The sequence below is a fragment of the Phallusia mammillata genome, chromosome 4 (assembly GCF_965637545.1).
Source record: "Phallusia mammillata chromosome 4, kaPhaMamm4.hap1.1, whole genome shotgun sequence".
NCBI lineage: Eukaryota > Metazoa > Chordata > Ascidiacea > Phlebobranchia > Ascidiidae > Phallusia > Phallusia mammillata.
The window spans coordinates 15,215,161-15,237,565 of NC_137255.1; the positions used below are offsets into that span (position 1 = coordinate 15,215,161).

General features: G+C 39.6%; 2 protein-coding genes across 2 annotated transcripts in view; one reads left to right on the forward strand and one right to left on the reverse strand.

The window, feature by feature from the left end:
- The window catches only part of LOC145224643 (sushi, von Willebrand factor type A, EGF and pentraxin domain-containing protein 1-like), a 78,312-nt gene that overhangs the window by 28,589 nt on the left and 27,318 nt on the right, over positions 1 to 22,405 (forward strand). Inside the window, exons 28-59 of the mRNA XM_080091180.1 lie at positions 7,145 to 7,213; positions 7,281 to 7,355; positions 7,419 to 7,506; positions 7,652 to 7,791; positions 8,296 to 8,497; positions 8,983 to 9,140; positions 9,347 to 9,560; positions 9,964 to 10,205; positions 10,655 to 10,869; positions 11,310 to 11,507; positions 11,882 to 11,998; positions 12,058 to 12,184; positions 12,517 to 12,678; positions 14,247 to 14,405; positions 14,652 to 14,808; positions 14,883 to 15,001; positions 15,186 to 15,359; positions 15,907 to 16,023; positions 16,533 to 16,650; positions 16,963 to 17,119; positions 17,385 to 17,566; positions 17,722 to 17,852; positions 18,223 to 18,389; positions 18,700 to 18,949; positions 19,185 to 19,309; positions 19,392 to 19,476; positions 19,670 to 19,930; positions 20,291 to 20,564; positions 20,705 to 20,866; positions 21,042 to 21,215; positions 21,638 to 21,859; positions 22,285 to 22,394. Of these exons, the coding sequence (XP_079947306.1) occupies positions 7,145 to 7,213; positions 7,281 to 7,355; positions 7,419 to 7,506; positions 7,652 to 7,791; positions 8,296 to 8,497; positions 8,983 to 9,140; positions 9,347 to 9,560; positions 9,964 to 10,205; positions 10,655 to 10,869; positions 11,310 to 11,507; positions 11,882 to 11,998; positions 12,058 to 12,184; positions 12,517 to 12,678; positions 14,247 to 14,405; positions 14,652 to 14,808; positions 14,883 to 15,001; positions 15,186 to 15,359; positions 15,907 to 16,023; positions 16,533 to 16,650; positions 16,963 to 17,119; positions 17,385 to 17,566; positions 17,722 to 17,852; positions 18,223 to 18,389; positions 18,700 to 18,949; positions 19,185 to 19,309; positions 19,392 to 19,476; positions 19,670 to 19,930; positions 20,291 to 20,564; positions 20,705 to 20,866; positions 21,042 to 21,215; positions 21,638 to 21,859; positions 22,285 to 22,394 (5,151 nt within the window). The remainder of the gene's footprint in view (positions 1 to 7,144; positions 7,214 to 7,280; positions 7,356 to 7,418; positions 7,507 to 7,651; positions 7,792 to 8,295; positions 8,498 to 8,982; positions 9,141 to 9,346; positions 9,561 to 9,963; positions 10,206 to 10,654; positions 10,870 to 11,309; positions 11,508 to 11,881; positions 11,999 to 12,057; positions 12,185 to 12,516; positions 12,679 to 14,246; positions 14,406 to 14,651; positions 14,809 to 14,882; positions 15,002 to 15,185; positions 15,360 to 15,906; positions 16,024 to 16,532; positions 16,651 to 16,962; positions 17,120 to 17,384; positions 17,567 to 17,721; positions 17,853 to 18,222; positions 18,390 to 18,699; positions 18,950 to 19,184; positions 19,310 to 19,391; positions 19,477 to 19,669; positions 19,931 to 20,290; positions 20,565 to 20,704; positions 20,867 to 21,041; positions 21,216 to 21,637; positions 21,860 to 22,284; positions 22,395 to 22,405) is intronic.
- Positions 48 to 6,565, reverse strand: LOC145222282 (uncharacterized). The gene is made up of 11 exons (XM_080088380.1): positions 6,245 to 6,565; positions 5,764 to 5,977; positions 5,220 to 5,427; positions 4,635 to 4,758; positions 4,029 to 4,195; positions 3,527 to 3,752; positions 3,023 to 3,318; positions 2,808 to 2,845; positions 2,572 to 2,737; positions 2,404 to 2,454; positions 48 to 2,251 (listed from the first exon to the last, which is right to left on the reverse strand). The coding sequence occupies exons 1-11, from the start codon at positions 6,416 to 6,418 to the stop codon at positions 103 to 105; spliced, it is 3,813 nt and encodes a 1,270-aa protein (XP_079944506.1). The 5' UTR covers positions 6,419 to 6,565; the 3' UTR covers positions 48 to 102.

Consider the following 22,405-nt stretch of genomic DNA (forward strand, 5'->3'; position numbering starts at 1 on the left):
AAGACAGTCTGCATACAACTTTGCATATAACATGAAACATTTTATTCAAGATGAACTTGTATTAGTGCAGTAACTGTTGATTGAACACTTCTCAAAAAAGCATCACATTGTGCCCAAATCAAACATCTCGATGTCAGTTGAAACGTCATCGGTGGATGACTCTGCAACATCAACATAAAGTCGCTTGAGGTCTGATGCGTTGAACACCAGTCTCCGCACATCGTCACTTGACTCCGTTGGATGAACTAGAATCGACGGAACAATTCCCGAATGTCCACCTTTGTTTTCTTCCGGTGCTCGACCGGAATACATGCGCCGTAAGGCTTGATATGTGCTTTCGACCGTAGGCGAGCTCATGCTTCCGTATTCAATAGAAGAAACGCTTTCGGAACCTTGACTGGATTGGGATACTGAACGTGATTTGTTCTCGTGTGGGGCCCCTTGTTTTGTCCACTTTTCGTGGGGTTCGTCTTTGGCTTCCGTGACAGTTTCAGTAGACCCGATAGAAGAACGCCTGCTCGACAGCTGAGCCTTTTTGGTGCTTTCGCGTGTCACCGAGTTCTCCCACTCAGAATCCGAGAGCGACAAATCAAGGCGCGAGATTGGGAAATGCTTTTCTAAAGCATCGCTGTCGTTGAAGCGGTTTACTGACTTGTATATGTAACCGTCTGATCCATTAAGAACGGAATTACCAAGGCGGTTTGCATCAACTCCGGGCAGCGCATGCAAAACCGACCGATTAAAAACTGGCATTGACCGTCTGAAATCGTTTCTTGTGGCGGCTCTTAGTCTATCTACAGGTTGCCTGTAGTGCACCTCACTGTAGTCATATCCAGTATGGGATGGATCTTTCTGGAAGCGTGTGTCAATACTTGATTCGTCCGAATTTGATAGCGACTCGCAATTAGTGTCACGTGACGCGTGCATCGAGTCAACCGAATCCAATCGACGGTGCAACGCTGATTTAAACTGCCTTTCGGCTCTCGACTTATTGTCCCTATTTTCGTCCCGAGCCTTGTCACCGGTCGCACAGAGCGCGAGGACCGTGTAATCTTCCGATGACTGGCATGCTTCCTCACGGAGATCGCTACTAGAAGTTGGAGTTTCGAATGCAGCTTCGACTGGCGGTGGGGGCAGATCGAGATCGTATGATGCTTCTGATAGCGACAGTGTGTCGACTTGACTTTCTTCGCTACATGTGTGGGCACAGGGAGGAGGCGGTGGAAACTCGAAATCGATGTCGTCCAAGTTTGGTGAATGTTGTCTCATGCTGACTGACCGTCCGACCCGATTTCCCCTATGTTCAACTTCCCTGCGCTCTGCATTGATTTCTGCCAACTGTGCCTTTCTAGAATTGTAGAAGTGTTCGACAGGTCGTTCTCCAGTTCGTCGCGCCGAAGCGCCTCTGCGCACCTTGCGTGGCGCCACTGATCCCAAAACGCATGTGTCATCAAAGTTTCTGCCTTGAAAGATTTGGGACTTGGTCGCTTCCGGGGCTGTGCGTGATTTTTCTTTAAATATTGGTTTATTGTGATATTTCTGGTGTTTGCTGCGATGTTCTCCGTTTGACCGGGACGTTTCTATCTCTCGAAGAATTCCAAGAGCTTGATTCACGTCCCGATCACGCTTGGAGCGGCGCGATGACCTGCCAAGTCGATTTGATGCGTGGCGACTGACGGGTGCTGACACACTTTCTTCATTCATTCGTCTCCGGTGATGGTAGCGAACCGGGGTGATTTCCTCATCTTGGAGTGCTCTCTCTCTGCGCTCATCAATTTGCAACGACCGTCTGTTGTTTATCCGCGGAGAGTAATCATGATGTGATGCATCAGTGCGAACGTCCATGAAACTTGATGCCCCCCTCACGTACAGAATCTGTCTTTGACGGTCTGATGAGACAAGGTCCATCATCGAACCACCTTGACGCGGCTGATCGCTGCACGCGCTTTCGGGTGTTCCATTATTCCAGGACTTTTCAACTGGATCGCGAGGTGGCACAACTGGTGGTGGACAACTCGAACTGAGTCGGGATATAAAGCGACCAGGAATAAGCGAGCGTTGACGCGGGGGTACGGACGGAGTTGCCTCACCGATGCCGAAAGATCCACCGCACGTCCATCTAATGTCAACACCTTTGTCTGCTGTCGAAGAAACGCTTGGACGGAGCTCTCTGCTCGTTGGAAGAGGTTGCCGAGGCAGTGGGCGACGAGCAAGCGGATTATCGTATAGTAGAGGATAGTTGCTGAAAGATCTGCGAGAGTGTTAAGTTGGGTTACTCAAACAAAGTGAAACTGTGCCTAGGGAAACTGCAGCCTTTAAAGTTTTGAAGATGTAAAATATGTAACAGACTAGTATGTGTAACATTCTTTAAAGGGTTACACTATGAAGATGGTAAGGTTGTACCTTATAGACTCGGACGTACACTGACGTGTTTCTTCTTTGTCTGCACAGCATCTGTGTGAATAACAATTCGAATGTGGTTAACCAACATTTAACATTAATCACATAGGGATACTAAAACGTTTATCATCATGAAATGTGGATTATCACACGATCGAAACTTTTTCTTACCCGCATCGAGTTCCATCTGAGTTGAACTGCCGATTTAGTCCCACGGCTCCACAAACTACGATTGCGAATACACTAGCGAATATGGCCACAACCAGTAGCCAGGAGATCACCTCGTCCTGTGGTATCGGAGGCTCAAGTGATCCGTCGTTGTCTCGACTCGGAAAACCTGTTGCCAAAAACAAGGGGTTACCTAATGATTCTGAATGCAAAACTTCAACACGGGCGGCTGTACGTACCAGGTCGGGAGCGTTCTGTGCTGTTTTTGTCCGTCAGTCTGAACAACAAGAGGTTAAATATAGATTAGTCAGAGCAATTACCTGTGCAGTGCGATATTGCAAGTTTTTGCGTGCAAATGACCCACCCGATGCCAACCGTATTCGGCGGCAGTCGGACGTTGATCATGGCTGGCAAGCAGCGAATCGCAAGGTCGACAGCCGGAAGAAAAACTCACCTAAGGCCATCAGTCCCCTTTTCCAACTCGTTCTCTGCCAGTTCTGACTTGCCATTCTGATTGGACGTGGTGTTCACGTGGGTGGTGACGTATGGTCGCTTTGTCGAGTCGGCATCAGGAAATGAAGCAGTGTTGCGGCTCCACAATGCCGGCTGGAAAAGCAATTGGGCCTTACTGGATAAGCCCACCCTTGATGCCGGGGTCGTTTCGAGGTCAATAAGAGCTTGTGTTGAAAACGTTGCCACCTGACTGGAATTCACTGTTGTTGTGATTGGCAGGGTATGATGTCCATTTATCTGATAAACCAACAAATATTTTTTGTAAAACTAACATATGCGTTAACGATCAAGGAAAGCGAAGACAAACTTGTCCCTGAACGAAAAAGCGCAAGGTGTGGAGCAAATTTTAGTTTCAGATGTCAAAAACATATTTTTATTTCTGTAGGTGTTTATCATTTTCAACCAGAATATTAATTATTACAAAATCGAAAATTCCTGTTTATACCGTTTTGGTTTTTATTCTATTTTTCCACTTTTCGCGATGACCATGTTGCAAGTCGGGATAAAACGAATAGTTTGTGAAAGGCTCTAGTTCATCGACGTCAAGTTGCTCTATAGAAACACGTCGAAATCGGAGCGGATACCAACACCGAATCTGGTCGTGCGCCACCGCATTGTTGCCATGGTCACGACGCAAGCGATCTAATGCCCACTTGAGATAACAATCGCACCTAAAATATAAGATTGTAACATGCAATTAGGTTAAATTCGTGAGTTCTAGAGACGTTTTTCGTGGACACGTTTTAATGGCTCTATTGAAAAGTCTGGAACCCGCACATTACTTAATCCTATTCCTTTGCGCAACGCTTATTCTGTGTGGAATTAAACGAAAGTTAAATCGTTTCAACTACTTATCGGTAACAAAAAAAAAATTGAACAGCAGCGTACATTCATTTCAGTGGGTGGTAATTGTTAGCAATTACAGTAATAAAACAAATATAACACACCTCCAACGGTTTTTATCCAATGAAACTGATTCGAGTTTGATTAGTGTTTTAAAACTGCTGTAGGTCAAGCGCGAAAGATCGTTGTTGGAAAGATTCACATATCGTAGTTCTTGCAAGGACATGAGACACCCTCGCCTTGGCGCCCTTTCGTTTGGATTGTTCCTTAGCTGCGTCAAACAAAGAACTTGCATTGCAACCGGTGAACACTAACAATTTGTTTACAAATTTAATAGCAATGTTGGGTCAACAAGCGTTTCAGTCTACTTAGAAGTGCTTTTTGTCAGGACATTGAAAAGATAAATGGTAAAAGTTTAAGGAAGTTGTGAAGTAGAAAATCATGGTTTGTAAAGATAATATAAACTGTGTGTTGTATATTATGAATCACGAGTCACTAGAGACTCAGTCCGACAGATAATTGTAACTTAAATGTTGTGTTAGACCAGGTACTTTAAATTGTGTATCACAGAATGGCCAAACATTCACAGACTATGTTCTTTGCAGCTGTCAAAAGTTGTTCATTCCTTATTAAGTCGGTAGTTAAATGCATAGAACAGTAAATCGATTCTAGAAAGTTACAAAGTTGCAGCTTATTGTCGTCGTACGTACTTCGAAACAAGTGGCGTCGGGCGGGCGAATGTGAGTATCGAGGACGTCGATGTGGTTTCCTTGCAATTCCAGTCGACGTAACTTGCCCAAGCCTCGAGTGGTTGCGGAAGTAATTCGTTGAAGTCTGGAAACTTACAAGCTTAGTTCGGATGCAAATGCGGGAAGCGATACGATCGGAAATTGTCCACTATGCGTAATCCCTTGAATTTGGCCAAACACATTTCACAAACATCAAACCAATTGCAAGAGTCGCTTCTATGGAATCAATGCTGTCATATGCATCAGCTCACATTAATTGTCAGTTACACTTTTAAGATTAAAATGTTGAATTCCACTTTACTTTATTTAATTTTATCTTCTGATAAACATACTGGCTATATGTAAAGCCCTAGAAGCACACTTTATTAGTGTAACGCTTTTGATAATTACTCATGCATTCATCGTCAGTGAATAATGGGGTTAGACATATATATGAGTTAATAGGGTAACTGAAAACGTACGAAATTTTATTTCTACAAAAAGGTATTTGAGACATTTACATTTGTAAGCCTAAAAATCACTTAAAATGTAAAAAAACTCCTTTACCTGTTGCTACTTAGATCAAGGTGTGTTAATTTGTTGAGTTGTCTGAATATTCCACCAGGAATATTCCGTAAATTGTTTTGCTTTAACTTGAGGATGCTAAGGCTGGTCAGTGAGGAAAATGTGGTCGCGTGCAAGTTGTAGATTTGGTTGTGGGATAAGTGCAGTTCGCTCAGACAAGTCAAACCGGCGAATGCATCAAAAGATATTGCTGCAATACACCGTGGTTTTAAATTACTTCAAAGTTTAAATGTTTGGATTAGGTTTCAGGCTTAAGTTTGCTTTTTACGTGTATGCGAAATTTGATGTATGACAAACGAAGCGAATTGCATAAGCATAAGAGAGAAACAGTAACTTATTGAAAAAAAAAATTTTTTTTATAGTTGTTTTAGCGTTGTTTGTGCTTTCATGACTTAATACCGATAAAGTCATTTCGTTTACAGTCAAACACTTTAAATAATTTGCGTTTTGTTTGCTTGCATGATGTTTTAAATAGAATAGATTGATAAAGGGTTGTTTTCTATTAATCAACAAAAAATTTACTCACTCTTGATTAAGTTGTGGGTCAAGTTGAGGAAAGTAAGTTGTTTGAGTGAAGCGAACACTCGGTCAGAAATAATCGTTAATTTGTTGCCTCCAAGGTCAAGATACTGGAGTCTTTGCACAAAGTGGAATGTGTCCAATGAAACCGAGTCGATCCTGTTATCCTGAAGTTGTATCGAGATCAGTTGACTGTTGTTTGCCAAAGCATCAGCTGGAATCTAACAATAAAAATGCATTTAATACCATTTTTACACTTTTTTTGTGACCCAGTCAGTTGAAAATAAAACGTTAATTACGCGAAAAACTTTGTTTACATCATGCAAACCTCAATATTCTTTTAATGTAATGTTAGTTTACTCCCGGTCAAAACGAGCTATGGGAAGCAAAGCTGCGACAGCAACGCACACCTTGATGGATTACATTATATTTTTAACACACGTGATTCAACTAAGAACGAATAATCTTGTATTTATGACAGCTTTTACCTTTTGTATGTTGTTTCCATTGAGAAGGAGGACAAGCGTTGTTTGTGGAAGGGGCAATGGGAACTGATCTACTGACTTGCAATGTACTGTGCTGCTGCTACAGATACATGATGCTGGACAAGACTCTCCCGTCAGTATAAACTGTAGAAGGGATAACAGGACTATCTTCAACATTGTAATGTCCAGTATGTTTCCTTGTGTCTTCCGTGTCAATGTACTGATCAAAGACTCTCAGTTTCAGCCATTTCCAGTTCGCAAATTATCACGTCCGCACTGCTGTTGAGGGAACTTGACCGCCAGTAATCTGTCATAATCTAAAATATCAAGCCAAGAGCAAGACTGACGTTTCTTGCCGCCCAGGCCTTTTTCAGTGTAATGTCGTTTCCGCCCGAACGCCAGGACTTAGTCTGTCGAGGGCGGTGATTACTTCCGCTTGAAGCCGCTCCTGCGCTCGGCTGTGAGAAACAAAAACCGCGCAGCTTTGCGCAACGTGGGAAAGTGCCGGGGCAATTGCATGCCCGCCCGTTTGTAATGTTAATAACTCCGCGCGTGGAGCAATACAAGAAAGGCCGGTGTAGTTTTGTTGTGCTTGGTGGTTTGACGCGGCAAAGAATGGTGGTCGATTTCCTTTTTGCGATGCAACTTGCGACTTGGCGTCATTCAGAAAAGGCCGACGCGATGTTGACATTTACGTAACAGATGATTGCGCCATGTCGCTCGAAGTTCAAGCGTCTGCGCTTGTTGATTCAGGAACGTTCAAATAATTTTTGTGGTTTCATTTCCATATCTAAACTTATCGCGACATTTCTACATAAGACACATAGACTTGCACATTTTGCTCATCTATGAATATCAAAAACATATTACATAACCATTATTACCAATTTGTTGTAATCGCAGGTTCCGGTGCAATATTAGACGATGTTCTTTCGCTTGAACGGCTCAGACCCTTCAGCAGTTGCTTTATGGGTCAGTAATGCATTGTCCTTATCTAAAGCTTCTTTTTTAATACTTCAACTTTACTTTCCATCTTTAGATCCGTGTCAGAATGCAGCCACCTGTGAACCAAGCTCGGCTGGTTACATTTGTTTGTGTCTGCCGGGTTTTGACGGTAAGCCATTTGCACTTTATTTGTCATGTACATTTAAGGCTTGTTTCGTTTGATATTTTCCAGGAGTCGATTGCGAGATCAATGTGAACGAATGTGGAAGCGATCCTTGCCAAAACGGAGGCACTTGCAATGACATGATTAACGGATACAAGTAATCTCAAACATTTAAAATCTCATACAATTTTGTAAATTTGTGTAAATAAATTTACTTTAAATGTGACGTAGCTTGTATGTTTGGCATAAAATGGAGAGATTTACTTGTTGCCATAGTAACTGTGATTTACTTCTCGTTTCAGCTGTTCTTGTGTTGAGGGATACGAAGGTGACAATTGTGAAACCGAAACGAATGAATGCGAATCCGATCCTTGCCTAAACGGAGCTACTTGCGTAGATCAACTTGCCTTGTATTCTTGTTTGTGCGCGCCTGGATTCACAGGTAACAACCAACAATTTCCAAAAGCTAGACATGGTGAAAACGTTTGTTTGTGCTTGGGTCAGTGTCACATTATTATTTTCAATGCAACCTGGCATACTGAGATGACACAAAACCGTTTAATGTAAACAGTTTGCAAACTTTTGCATTATGTGCCGCCAATGGACACAAAAATGATTATTGACACAACATCGGCATCCAAATTTAAATGACAAACAAAATTCTAGGAAAAATGAATGGAAGATATTGATCATATTTGATTTAAAATACATTTTTATGTTTTAGTTCTTAGTGCATTATTTAGTTGTACGTTATACCTATTGTAGAAAAAATATTTTTTCCGCTTAATAACCAGCAACATGCTTGCGTAGAAAAAAAAACGAATTTAAGTCATTCTTTTGATTATTGTTGTAGTAGGCGAAATGCTTGACGGCACCTGCAAAATGCTAACAATTTGAGTCCCAAGCAAATTGTAAACTTAAAACATGCAAGTTATTACCATTTTAGGAATCCACTGCGAGGTCAACATTGACGATTGTACTCCAATGCCTTGTGAGAATGCGATACAGTGTGTGGACGGCGTGGATACTTTTACATGTGAATGTGAATCGGGCTTCACTGGAGTCGTGTGTGATATTGACATAGATGAATGTGCGTCAGATCCATGTATTAATGGTGGAACGTGCAGCGATCGAGTAAACGGTTTCACGTAAGTTCGTGTTTATGAATATTGTACAAAATATCACAACAGTTACCTCAATGAATTTAGATGAGGTGTGAGAATGGTTTGTTCGTTAAGATTAATTTTCCTTTGTTAAAACTATCATTGTTCGTCGTTAACCCCATTCTCGTATACTTGTGCTCAACCAAGTAACGTTTTACTTTGTTCCCGAAGATCTCTTCTGTTGTCTTTCCATTACATTGTTTTTGGTTATTTTAACACTAAGTAATTTTAACTCTATGGTAACGACAGAGTAATATTTTAACACCATCAATGAATCTGTTCATAAATGTAAAATGTAACATGTTTTGTTCTCAAGCGTTTCAGCGAATGTTCATCCGATTGCCAGTAATATATGTCACTCCTGGTTTGAAAGCAAATCGCTTTTTGCGCCTATTTTGCCTATTATTTTTTATGGCTGTAAGGCTATAAGTTTTGTAGTAATAAATTCTCCAAATATTTGTTTTTCCAAGATGTGAGTGTCCGATTGGTTTTACGGGAGAGTTGTGTCAGATCAACATCGATGACTGTGTCGGACAAACTTGTAACAATGGTGGCTCTTGCGTTGATTTGGTAAATGGATACCGTTGCTTCTGCGCCCCTACATTTGCTGGAACTCATTGCGATGATGGTGTGTTCTTCTTGTTTCCAATGCCATGTAAAAAAAAACATGAAACAAAAGTTAGGAAAAAAAACATTTTTACAGGTTGACAAAACGTGACCGTTTGGTCTAGTTTGATTTTTTTTTAAAAACATTACATTTTTCACCCTTTACCAGAATACAACTAAACCTTAGGTATGACTGTGGAATACATAAAACATTATTCTTTTTAACAGAGGTTGAACCGGATTTCGATTTGCACTTTAACAAACCACACGTGTATCACCACGTCCACTTTAAGGAGGGCTTCCGAAACATGACCGAAATCACCGTTTCATTTTTTATGTTTTCAAATAACACTGAAAGTGAAGGGACCCCTTTCTCGTACGGTGTCGGCAAAGGTCGACTTGCTGATGCTTTTACTCTGACCAACATTGAAGCTCTAACCTTGTAAGTTTCTCTGCGATGTTCATAAAATGTGCAAGGGTATTCCTGCAAGCTTGATTTAGCTGCATCTACACAGGAGAATGGTGTCTACAAATTAATGTATTTTTAAACAGACTGCACCCCACAAAATTCCCAACGACGACGAATTTGAAGCCAATTTATTTAAACTTGTGTTAATGTTGTATCAGTTAAAGCACATGCTTTTTACAAATGTGTGTGTACATGTAAATGTTAAAAGGGCTGCACGAAGATGGATTTTCAAGTGCTAGCTTCTTTCAAGTCGAAAAATGTACACACGTTATTTGTAGACCTGAATATCAGACAATAAGTTTTGACTTGCCATCCATGCACATCTGTGCCAATAGCTTGAAGTTGCAGTTAAATTTAATGCGATTTTAACATTCAGATATGTGAATGGTGAAGCTGTCGTGACAGACGTGCAAAAACTGAACGACGGTCAGTGGTATCACGTGGTTGTCACGTGGAAAAGCGAGGATGGATCGTGGAACATCTTCATCAACAGAGTGAAGACGGCGAGCGGAATTGGTTTGCAAACTGGGACAGTGATTCCTGGAGGAGGGATTATGGTGATCGGACAAGAACAGGATTGTCTGGGAGGTTGCTTCTCATCATCACAAGAGTTTCTCGGTAACGCTTTTTAGGATTTTGATTTTGACGTTTTACACTAGAGGTGCACAGCACGGGGGCCGTGGACTAAATTTGGACGTCAATTTGTTGACAAATGACTCGCGAAAAGTTTGTTTAGTTACTACTACGTCCTAAAAAATAAATGTTCTAAAAACACCGTTAATAACGTGGTGTTTCTTTTGTTACACCGTACTGAGTTCGTTCACGATTTTGGAACAATTAATAACTGTTTGGGTAATTAAAGGATATCATTTTGCTGACAACACTTAATTTACAAAAAACGTGGTTCTAATGTGACTTGAGTATTATTAGTAATCACATTTAAAGGTCTTTTGACAACAAGTTTTGTGTTTATACGACGGTTTTACACAGTAACCTAATAAACAAACTATGTAAGATTATTCCAACAATTTTAGAAATTGTTTAAAAAAACTCATATTTTTTTGCAGGCATCATCTCTCAGTTCAACGTTTACGATTACAGATTGACGGATCAGCAAGTAACCAGCCTTTACCTTAATTGTGTAAGAAACAAAGGAAATGTACGAGCTTGGCCCGACGCACTAGGTGGCATTGTTGGGCAGCTTGATATCGTTAGACCACCTTCGTTTTGCCAACCGTGTCCTGATATTCCATCAGTCAACAACATGAAAGTCAGGAAACCAGTAAGTAAACAAAATTTCTTACAATAACAGAGGCACTTGTTGAAACAGGTGGTGTTTTAAATACTTACACAAAATTATATTGTTTTTGCAACATTGTACATTGTAACCACGGGGCCTGCTGTAAAGTAAGTGTTTTGCTAAAACCTAGTTTAATTGTAATGCCTTTTGATTTAATGTTTGCTTTAAGCTGACTATAAGTCCGCCGTCGTGCTGGCTTTTTAAATTTTAGTCCATTACAATTCTCTGCACCATCGCGCCAATCACTCGGTTATCTAAATTATCTTATTGTATCGTTCAGCATTATGTATCAAGCTAAACTGTGTTTTAGTTTACGTTTTACGTATTCATTAGTACAAAGTAATGAAAACATCCTTTTTTGATACAAGTCAACAACACTCACCAATAACTTCGACATTTTAACCGATTTATGCTTGAAACAGGAGACGTACGTGAGTTACTTGCAATGTGATGTCGGTCACAATATGTACATGAGAGTGGGGATCGGAAGCCGACGAGTGCGAAACGGTTTAGTTGTTCGTTGTGGCAACGCGGGCAAATGGAAATATAAAGGAGTTGACCGTGAAAACCCGTCAAGGTTATTTTACTGCTCCCGCAAAAGCTGCAGACCATACACTGCCGTAAGTCTTGCGCTCACCAGTCCATCACATATTTGTCTAAAACTCCTAACTCTTCCCATGTGGCAATGCATATGTGTCTTAGCATGTAAAACGTCAAAAAAACGAAAGCTTAGTTTCACGTATAAAAGTTAAATTTCACATTCTCTCGATAACATGAATATTTCTTTCAGCTAGTTACCTAGGATTGCGCATAATTTTATCAAAACAACAGTTTCAGTAAAGTAACCATCAGTGACAGGACATTTTAACAAGTTTTTTCCATCTCTGTTTTTTACATGCAACAACTATTGCATGCACTTGCAAATATATGTTTGAAAATGCCAAGAACTTTACCGCGTAGATAAAACAATTGAAACATCATTCTCGCTTTTTAGCCCCTTCGTGGCAGTGTTGAAGCTACCGGTCGTCTTTACGAGGACACAGCAACATTTTCGTGCAATGAGGGTTATAAGATCGAAGGACTACAAGAAATATCTTGCCTCGCCAACCAGGTAATGGCTTGATTTCGTCTTTATGTTGCCTTTGCTATATGTTTGACTGTTATTTTCAGAAATGGTCGGGGCCTACTCCAAGTTGCGTTGATGTGAACGAGTGTGCGACGAGTCCCTGCCACAACATGGCTACATGTGTTAACTCTGATGGAAGTTTCACTTGCACCTGTGATTATGGATATACGGGTATGAATATAGTGCGCCAAATACCCGAACTTTCTTGTCGATATCATAAATGTGCATACATAGTTTTGCAAGATATATAGGTAATTAAGGGGCAATTGTTTTAAGTCATAGGCTACGTTTTCATTATCCCCATGCAAATAAACGGATTATGCAATTAAGCGGTATGTAATAAAATAAACTTTGTCTGTAGTTACGTTTTTCAAGTTTGTTATGCCAGCGCAAAAACAGTTAGTCTTTATGATAGTTATCCTGACCTGCGACCATTTTTGTAGATCAAAATTGAGAGCTCATTTGTGTGTTTAGTGTTAAAACAATCACTGTGATTGTTGCAGGCGATGGTTTTAATTGCATCAATATCGATTGTGGCCGACCGAGTGCTCCTGTTAACGGAGAGGTCACTGTCGAAACGTTTTTCCTCGATGACGTCGTCTCATACCAATGTCACGTTGGTTACGAACTCCATGGTCCAATCGAAAGAGCCTGTCAAGAAAATGGTGGTTACTTCACTCTATTAGTTGTGCACAAACCATACACAGCTGTTCGTACCAAACAAATCATCAATATAGTTTTTGTTGACAGAAACAAATAATAAGAAATTTGTTGCCCATTATTATGTGATAGTTTGTGGTATAAAATTTCGTTTGTTCGTTAAGCATTGGTACAGAATTGGTAAGTTGCCTTGACGGTATAGTGAGACCAGATAATAAAATGTGGACATTGTAATCTCTTATCATTCTTCTAACAGTGGTCAATTATAACACTGGGCAACAAAAAAATATTTTTTTACTGGTGTCTGGAATGTTTTAACTGATTTTGACTAATTCTAGTGCTCTGATTTCAAAAATGCAATCAGTTTATCTGTATCACGTCTAGTTTTCCTGTTATGGTACATCCACATTTGAAAAACAATCTATATGTATACATAAAAGTAAAACTGGTTTTGAGTATTTTATTTGGAATTAACGTTATTGCAAGAACAAAATTTCGAATTTAATTTTAAATGTAACAGGTGGACACTCCTAACAAACAAAATTCAAAACAAAAAAATGTTTCAAATTTGTAAGTTATCAGGTATACCCCTACACATGTACTTTGGTAACTTTCGGAACTGAGTGGCAGCAATATCGTCCCGTTTAATTGACCAACAGCAGTTAGCCAGGACCACATTATTCCTTCTTCCCTGACACATTTTGTTTTACTGATATCCTGTTGGAACCTTTCAGCTTAATTCTGATCATTTATATCCCCTACGTTTTAAGGGAAGTGTAGCTTTATACTGATTTTCGTACCGAATTTTTCAGACCGCTTAATAACTTAGTTATGTACTCTTTCTAATAATTTCAGTCCCTTTCTGCTGTTTTTGTCCATTACTGCAATATTCCAGTCAACATTAGGTAAGTGTAGCCATTTGCTTGTCCTAAACCCCTAAGGCCACATCGAAGTGTGCAAGATATGCACATTTGATACAGACCTTTTTTTCTTTTTAGTTGTGTTGTATGGGTTTACACCAGAAATGTAGCATAAAACATCTTGGTAATTCATACAACACCTTATAGATGACCTAGCCACTATTAACTTTAGTTTTACCACCTTGCTTTACTAGCCTGAAAATCACTCCATAAAACATGTATAGTTTAAAGTTGCCGTTAGCCTGCACCAACCATTTTTAGACAGAGCATAAGCATAGAACGCATATTCATGCTATAAAACTGACTGCACTGTAGGAAATTGATATGTATAATGTAACAAAACTTTAACAAACACATAAAAGCATGAGTTTAAAGTCATTGAATCAATATGGTCATAAATTTTGATTTTGTAAATAACTTAAAAAGTTGATCTGATTGAAGAAAACCGTAATGATTTTTGAAATCAGCACCCCAAAATTAGTCAATATCAGTGTTAACATTAAAGACACCAAAAATTGTGTTGGCTTGATTATATAATCAAATTGTTATAATGGTTTCCCCAATTTGTGACTGTAATATGTTGTTGAACAAGGATTTATAATTGTATAATGTTTCGGGTAGGCAAGTGCAAGCTAGTAACTTTCGGTATTTAGGCCAGTGGACAGAGGTGGATCCTACATGCGACATCATACAGTGTGTGGAAACAACCAGTGTGGAAAATGCCCAGGAAACACGCGGAGATGGGAATTACTTGAGCGAAATATCATACGAATGTAATCCAGGGTTCGAGATAAACGGACCTTCGGTTCTGGGTAGGTGTATAAACAAAGTTTTGCACTGTTTGATTTCCGCAATGTATTTTTTTCGTGTAGCCGTGGTTATTTGTTTGCCTCAAATAAAATCCGACGAACTATAGGCTTAATACCTTTTTGACATCCAAATTTTTAAACAGTGACATTGGATCCATTGCTGGCGCCTTTTTGTTTGTTTGTCGTCTTTTTTGTTTAATATCGTTTGTTTGTCGTCCAAAACAAATATATTTCCGTCGTTGTGTTCAGTGTGTCTGGAGACGAAGCAATGGTCGAATCCACCGCCAGTGTGTAACCGCGTTCTATGTCGAAACCCACCAACTATTGATAACGCGATTGTCAGTCCCCAAAGGCCGTCACACTACTTTGAAGACCGGATCAATATTTTGTGCCACATTGGATATAGGTACAAAAGGACAGAATGTCATTTGTATTGTTTGTAGCTTTTGTTGTAGCCTACAACAATATTTTTTTGTTTAGCATAAACGGCGACGAATCTCTTGTATGTGGAACAAGCGCCACATGGGAGGGACAACAGCCTGTATGCAATCCGAATTCATGTGGACCTCCATCTGAAACACCTAACGGTCGAATAGAAGGTATAGTTACATGGCGTTTCTTCAACGATTTTAAACCATACATTGACCAACATGCTTCACAGCATGTAAACGAGGATGACCTGACCAATTTTTTTCTGAGGCAAAAAAAATTTGACTTCCACTTTACAAACTGTAATGCTTATATCATATGATGTAATTCTTAAAGTAGCACAAATTTACCCAGGAACAAGTTTCCTTTACCTGAGCACGGTGGAATATATTTGTGACACTGGTTATAACTTGCATGGATCGTCTGTGATTCAATGTCTGGCTGGTCCCGTGTGGAGTGACCTTCCACCTACTTGCGATCCGGTACCTTGTGGTTCTCCTCCACCGACAGGCAATGGACAAGTTTCAGGTAAAAATGCAAATTTGATGATGGATGAGTTTGGCTTCAAATAAAAAAGCGACACTGATTTTATTTGAAAGTCTTTAGTCATTGGGGCTATTAAATTTTAATTAAAAAGGTTCGTAGGTATTAAGTTGTACATGATTAGAGAGCCCCAAAAAATTTCTATGGTGTCTGTTTCTCAGCCACAAATATTGAATTTAATGCGAATAATCTGTTCATAAGTTTAATGATAAAAATAACGGCCGAAATAGACGTAAAAAGCGACAAACGGTTGTAAGTAATGTGACCCTCATATCACTGATGATGACATAGGCGGTTTCCGAAACGTTTAACGTTTTAACCAATAAAGTATGTCGCTTTCTACGTCTACTTGGGCCTTTATTTTCATCATTAAACTTAGGAACAGATCCATAATGACGATACATGTATAAAAGGAATATAGGACACAATTTTTAAACATAAAACTCCGTCAGGCAAAAAAAACAATTAATTTTTATTGTTGGTGAATTTTATGATAACACAACCAGTAATTGCAAATCTTGTGTTTTTGCAGCGGATAGCACTGTGTTCATGGGCGTGGCCACATATACTTGTGACGAAGGATATTACATGAGTGGTGAACCAGAACTTATGTGCCTTGCATCTGGTTTGTGGGGCGACAGGACAACTGGTATGTCAAGAGTTGATGGTTAAGTTTATTTTTTTTAAAGAAATTGCTCAAAGATTTTCAGTTATGGTGCCTTTAAACACATTTAAATTCGATGATCAAAAACATAATGGACAGAGAGTTTGCGTATACATAATACATCGCAATGCAGATGTTTCAACAATCGCTGTTGTTTAGTGTTAGTGAATATTGTCTACTGAGCTTGAACCCCAGCTGGTATGACAACTCTAACCATTCCGACTGTTTTCATACACATCTTTTGTTCTCCTTTTTTCTTATTGCATAAACCCTACTTTAAGCTCAATGACAACCTGCACTGATGATGGCAACAGCGATCGTTCAAACATTTGCAGTGCGATATCTGCCATATATTGAAGCTCTCTGGTAGCCATTTGTTTTAATTAGACTACTTTTTGGTCCTATATATAATTTATTCCTTTCCAAAACCATCAAATTTAGTACGGTTTCGCCTGGTAAACATATTTTGCACTCGATATTTCTCGTTGGTGCAGATATTTCCAAGACACCACCTACCTGTCCTCCTGTTCCCTGCGATCGCCCATCTGATGTTAATCATGGATCTTACATGTTATTTGGGGCTGAAGATTTCGTGTTTGGAAGTCACCTTCGGTTAGAATTTACACCAATATTTTGTTCCAGCAAACTGTTAGCGTACAAAAACACATTTTCTAAAATATAAAAGCAGCATTTTTTTAAAATTGTTAAATGCTGAAATTGGTGGAAAACTCACAAAAAAATTCTTGTTTAACACATACAGTTGCCTCTCTTTTTTTGAGTCACGTCTTGGCAAATCGCTGTAGCGACAAACTCGCTGTGGAAATATGTATACATAATAAAATCCACCGTTACAGAACTAAAGCTGTGCAAAAACAAGCGACTTTATTGCAAATGTCGTTGCATTGAATCCTATCTATTATTTAGATATACTTGTGAGGAGGGATATTTTCCTGTCGGACAATCAGTTGTGGCATGTAAGAGCGATCGAACATGGAATACATCTGCTGATGTTTTCCGCTGCGATCCTGTACCATGCCCAGCACCCGAAGCTCTCAAAAATGGAGTTGTTACACGAAAACAGGTCGGTTTCAGTGTTCTTTTGTCTCACTTACATTGTCAAATATCGAAAACTTTTTCTGGCATTCTTAAATTTTCCGCACGGGTGTTTGTGTAATTAAAATGTAACATGAAACGATTTCTCTTTTACAATGATACATTTGTTGGCGTTTAATGTTATTTTGTTGAATTTGTCCATCATGATGTTCTTTTCTAGTTTTTGGATTTTTGAAAACTAAAAAAGTGTGGTTGGGACATTCTTAAGTTAGAAGTGGTCATTTACATTTCAGAAAATTATCAACGGAGATTACACATTTGGGCAAACTGTTTCCTTTGCTTGTAACTCCGGATTTAATTTGGTCGGTTCAAACGAGGGTATCTGTCAATCAAAGGGCACGTGGTCAACAAATCCACCTCTTTGCGAACCTGTGCATTGCGGGGAACCACACATGGTCAAGAACGCCGCTACAACGTAAGACGGCGTTCTGAAAGTTGGCATTTTACAATAAATTTTATGCATATCTATAGTGAAGGTAACTTTTTTGTCTGTTAAATGAGAAAACAAGTAGTTGCCCTATCAGTCATAAAAACAACGCGTTGCGTTTACACTTTTATGTTTTTTTGCAGTTTGAACGATGGCCCACACCGTCCAGGACCTCACTTTCAGAGCCAGGTGATATACGCATGTCACGACGGATATATTTTCACCGAATCACACAACGGGAATCGAATTTGCGGAAGTGATGCCAAGTGGACGGGTACAAAAAATATCATACGGTTTAGTTAAGCAAATATGTTTGGCGCAGAAATTAACGAAGTTGTGAAAGTGTTTAAACGCTAACTCGGCCAATGCCAGATTGTGAATATTTTTGGCATTGAAAACTTTGTTTTTCAGTATATTGCAATACAAACATGATAGAGTTTCGGTTTAGCTGAAAGATCGTAATATATGACCTAAGCAAATACAATGTGCGGCTGTTATTCAATTCGTGGTGCACAACGCCAAATTTTTGTACATCTCTCATTGTCCTATTGTACATTTTACAAAATTCTTAAAACGCAAGAACTTGATCGTAATGACACAATACAAATATTTGCTACAATATTAACTGTTTTTTGTCGCAACAGGCAACCTTCCTAGTTGTGAGCGAAAATCATGTTTACATCCGCCCATTGTCCAGCACGCTACGTCATCACCATACGACGACTTCAACGAGATGTTTTTCGGTGACGTCACAGTCTATTCGTGCGACACAGGATTCCAGTTGGCACCCGATCATTCCGGCTCACTCGAGGTTTAATATACATGTTGTAAACATTTAATTTGATGATAATGTAAATTATCTTGTTGCCATATAATCGCTGTCTGTAAATGTGTTAGTTATAGAAAGGGGTGGGCAACATAGAACAGCGAATCCAGGGGAATGTGAATCCTGTACAATTCGAAACTTATAACAAACTTTTCTGATCCACGGTTTATACCGTGTTTGCGAACATATCCACGTGTTTTCGGTTTGAAGTGACTATGTGCGTTTTCGCGTGATGCATACACGCACAAAAGATAAAGATCATATTCCAGTTTTGCTGTGATTGCTTCTTTTCCAGTGCTTGGCGTCTGGCAGCTTCAGTACTGCACCAGTATGTCAGGCAATCCCATGCGGTCCACCACCTGTGGTAACTTATGCTGAGACAGTCGGTTACCATCCGAACGCTGAGCACTCGTTCGAAAGTGAAGTGACGTATAACTGCGAGCCGGATTTTGTCATGAGCGGCACCAACACACTTACATGTTTAAAATCCGGCGAATGGTCGAGTGCTCCGCCAATATGTAATGCTGTGCTTTGTTCAACACCTGGTAAATATTATGCAGAGTATGTGTTTAAAGTTGTATGCAAATACGTTATTATTAATAAATTTACATTTACTCAAAATATTCTTTTCAATAAACAAAAACAGAAAGTAATCTGGGAATATAAATTTTGTACAGCAGATTCAATTTGTGGTCAGTTGCATTTCCTAAAAATGTTCATTAGTAGATTACTGCGACACTTACTAATTTTATGAACATAGTAACGGCATGAAAATTGTAGATTCGGTGCCACACGGTTTCACGATGACGGTGAATTCTGATGACGTGCGACATCCGGAGGTTTATGACGCAAGCACATTTTCACCCCGTTCTGCAGCGATTACTGCATGTGACGATGGTTATCATGTACGTTGATAAAACTCAAGTTTTTCTGATCAGGTTCACAAAGAAAGCTGTCATTACCGTATTTTGTAATTTTTTGGCTCAGATTATGGAAACCATTGCTCATCTGACAGCTGGAGAAGAAATGCCTGAACTTGAAAAGGAAACTGTTTTACCGATTGTCAATACCAGTAAGTAGAACTATATAAAGAATCAACAAATGCAATTTGTCATGCTCTAAGCATCAAAATCAAAGTGACTTAGAAACGCAGATTTCACATCAAATTTTTGATGAAGACAATTGGGAGAAGTTTATCCTATGTTTGACGGAGACTTCCGCCCACTGAGGATTGAACTGCAACAAACTAACATCTACTTTTGCAGGCAATTTGTCATCAAGGCAACAAGAGAAGCTGGGCAGTGCTCTGAAAGCAATGTTTGACAAAATCGAAGCCGAGTACGAACTTGATGAATATGATGACGAACCCAAACCAGCAGCCCTTACAGCTTCAGAGGCGGCAGCACCACCTGATTTCCTGATTAGAAGATGTTCCCCCGTTGGAGCGTGGTTAAGAGCTGCACCAGTTTGTCAACCCATGCTGTGTCCTCCACCGCAAACACTTATCCACGGACATGTGGTAGTAGGTCAGTGATGTATACCTATTTTGGTTTGTTTTGGCTTTATTGTAATATGAATGGAGCAAACCAAAATCTTATACAGCTGTACAGGATGTATATTTTTAAAATACACATTAAATTGTTTCTCTATGATAAACATGCATTCATTACTGGAGCCAAGCCTGAAGATTTTATGAAGACCAGCGATTAGGACACACCCACAGAAAATCGTAGTATTGGAGGCGTTATACCGAGTCAAACTTGTCTCACAAGCATTTTCATGCATGTGACAAAGTATAGGCTAGAAAAGTCTAGGCTGCAGTGACCTCATGACACCGCTCGGTAAAAGATGAAAATATCAAAAAAGATGATAATATTTTCCTTCAGATCCCAGTGTCATTCTTTCCGCCGAGTTTCTTAGTCAAATCACATACCAGTGCGATGAGGGGTATGCATTCAGTGATAATTCGGTGGAATCAAACTCAACCTGTGCATGGCAACCTGATACAGCAACGGTCGATTGGACTGCCTTGCCACAATGTTGGCCCGTTCCGTGCCCCATGCCAGTGGTAGCTGACAACGGATATTATACTGTTGATCACCAGCAACTAATCGGTGCCTTTGTTTTTATGGATTCCATCACGTATTCGTGCGACTCAGGGTAGGTTTCATTTTATTTCTGCCTTTATGCTTGTTGACACAGGGGGTTCTGTTTGGGCAAATGAGATGATTATGACTGTAGTAGTATTGTATCAATGAGCGCATTTCATTTTGCGGAAAAAAATGAAATATGTTCTTCAGATTTGACTTGATTGGGGCTCCAGGGACAAGTTGTGATAGCAGCGGCAAATGGGATCACCACCCACCGCTGTGCAGTCCTGTCAAGTGTCCAATAAATGCAGACTTGGCGAACGGACTGATGCTCTACACAACAATTACTTACCGGTCTACCATTTCATTTTTGTAAGTTTTTTTTAGTGAGTAAAATTTATCACAATTGAAGGATACAGTACATTTTGAGTCGTTTCAGAAATCTTAACACTGAAATTAAACAAGAAACTCTTTCAAAATTTCAAATTAACTTGTTTGCATATCTTGGTGCATGAATTTTGATTTGCTTAAAATAATTTTCTTGCAGGTGTGACGTTGGTTATGAGTTGCACGGGGCTGTTGAGATCACATGTTTGGCGAACCGACAATGGAACGATTCGATTCCGACCTGTGAACCGGTTCCTTGCGGTCCTTCCCCATCGTTACAACACGGGTTTGCTGATGTAACGTCGGAGGCTTACGAAGGCGAAGCCACATATTCGTAAGATTACATGCGTTTGGACACATATGTAGTAATTCTATATAACTTAGTCCAATATGTTGACATTTCTTTATTTTTGATCTACTGTAAGCTCTGTCGGAGCACAACAATATTTGAACAATTGCAAATATAAATTGCATTCCAGAAAGTCTCTCGAAAATTAATTAGTTTATCAAACTGTACGATTGTTTTTAATGTTTGATCTATAAGTTAAATCACTTTTTATATGTAGTACATACAATTTTATTTTACCAAAAATAACAAAATGTTTTTTTTAAAACATAGAAAAAGCACATTTTAATCATTATGTACTCAGCTTGTCACAACACCGAAACAGAAACGAGTAATAAGATAATCTTGTTTCCTACCCCGTGTATTCTACTAGTCGCTGAAAATTTAGTGATTTTTATGTGTGCTTTCAGATGCGACCCGGGCTTCTATTTAAATGGATCAAGTGTTTACATTTGCTCGGAATCGGGTTTGTGGATACTTCAAGAGGTTTGGTTGGGAGACCAAGCATCTCCCCCTAGTTGTCACCGCGTGAACTGCTATGAACCGCTCATGTGGGACTTTTCTACCTCTCACGTGATTTCGTTCCCGGAAGTTGATGACGTCGATCTTCTTACTGACGATGAATTTTTGGCGTAAGACCATACGGCGCATTTTACGCATTTTTTTGGTGAAAAAAATTAGTAACGATTTTTATTGTACTATCAAATACAGGAAGTAGGTGCTTACCATAAATATGCTACGCCAAGAGCTGGTACGTTATGGGGCAGATCCGCAATAGGAGTAAACCCGAAATGCTTGGCCGCTTCTAATTTCTTGTAATATCCCTGGCCGTCGAAGTGCAATTTGCAATTATTTATACAGAGTTTGTTCTCCTCGTTTGTCAGCATGAATGTTTTCGGGTAGAGTTTGTCAAGAAATATGCACTTGCACTTAAAAAAAGATCAATTTCAAGATCTAACGAAAAACTTTTTCTTAGGTTGCGGTATATTTTCTTTTAGTCTAAACGTAATTGCATGTTTGGTTGTAATTTATTTGTGTAATTCTTTCTTCATTTCAGCTTGTCCTTTGTTTTCGAAACGGTGATTCATTTCGACTGCGATATTGGTTACGAGACTTTTGAACCCGAGCCAATAGAAGCAGTTTGCCTCGAAACCGGATTCTGGTCGCGTGAGTTTTCC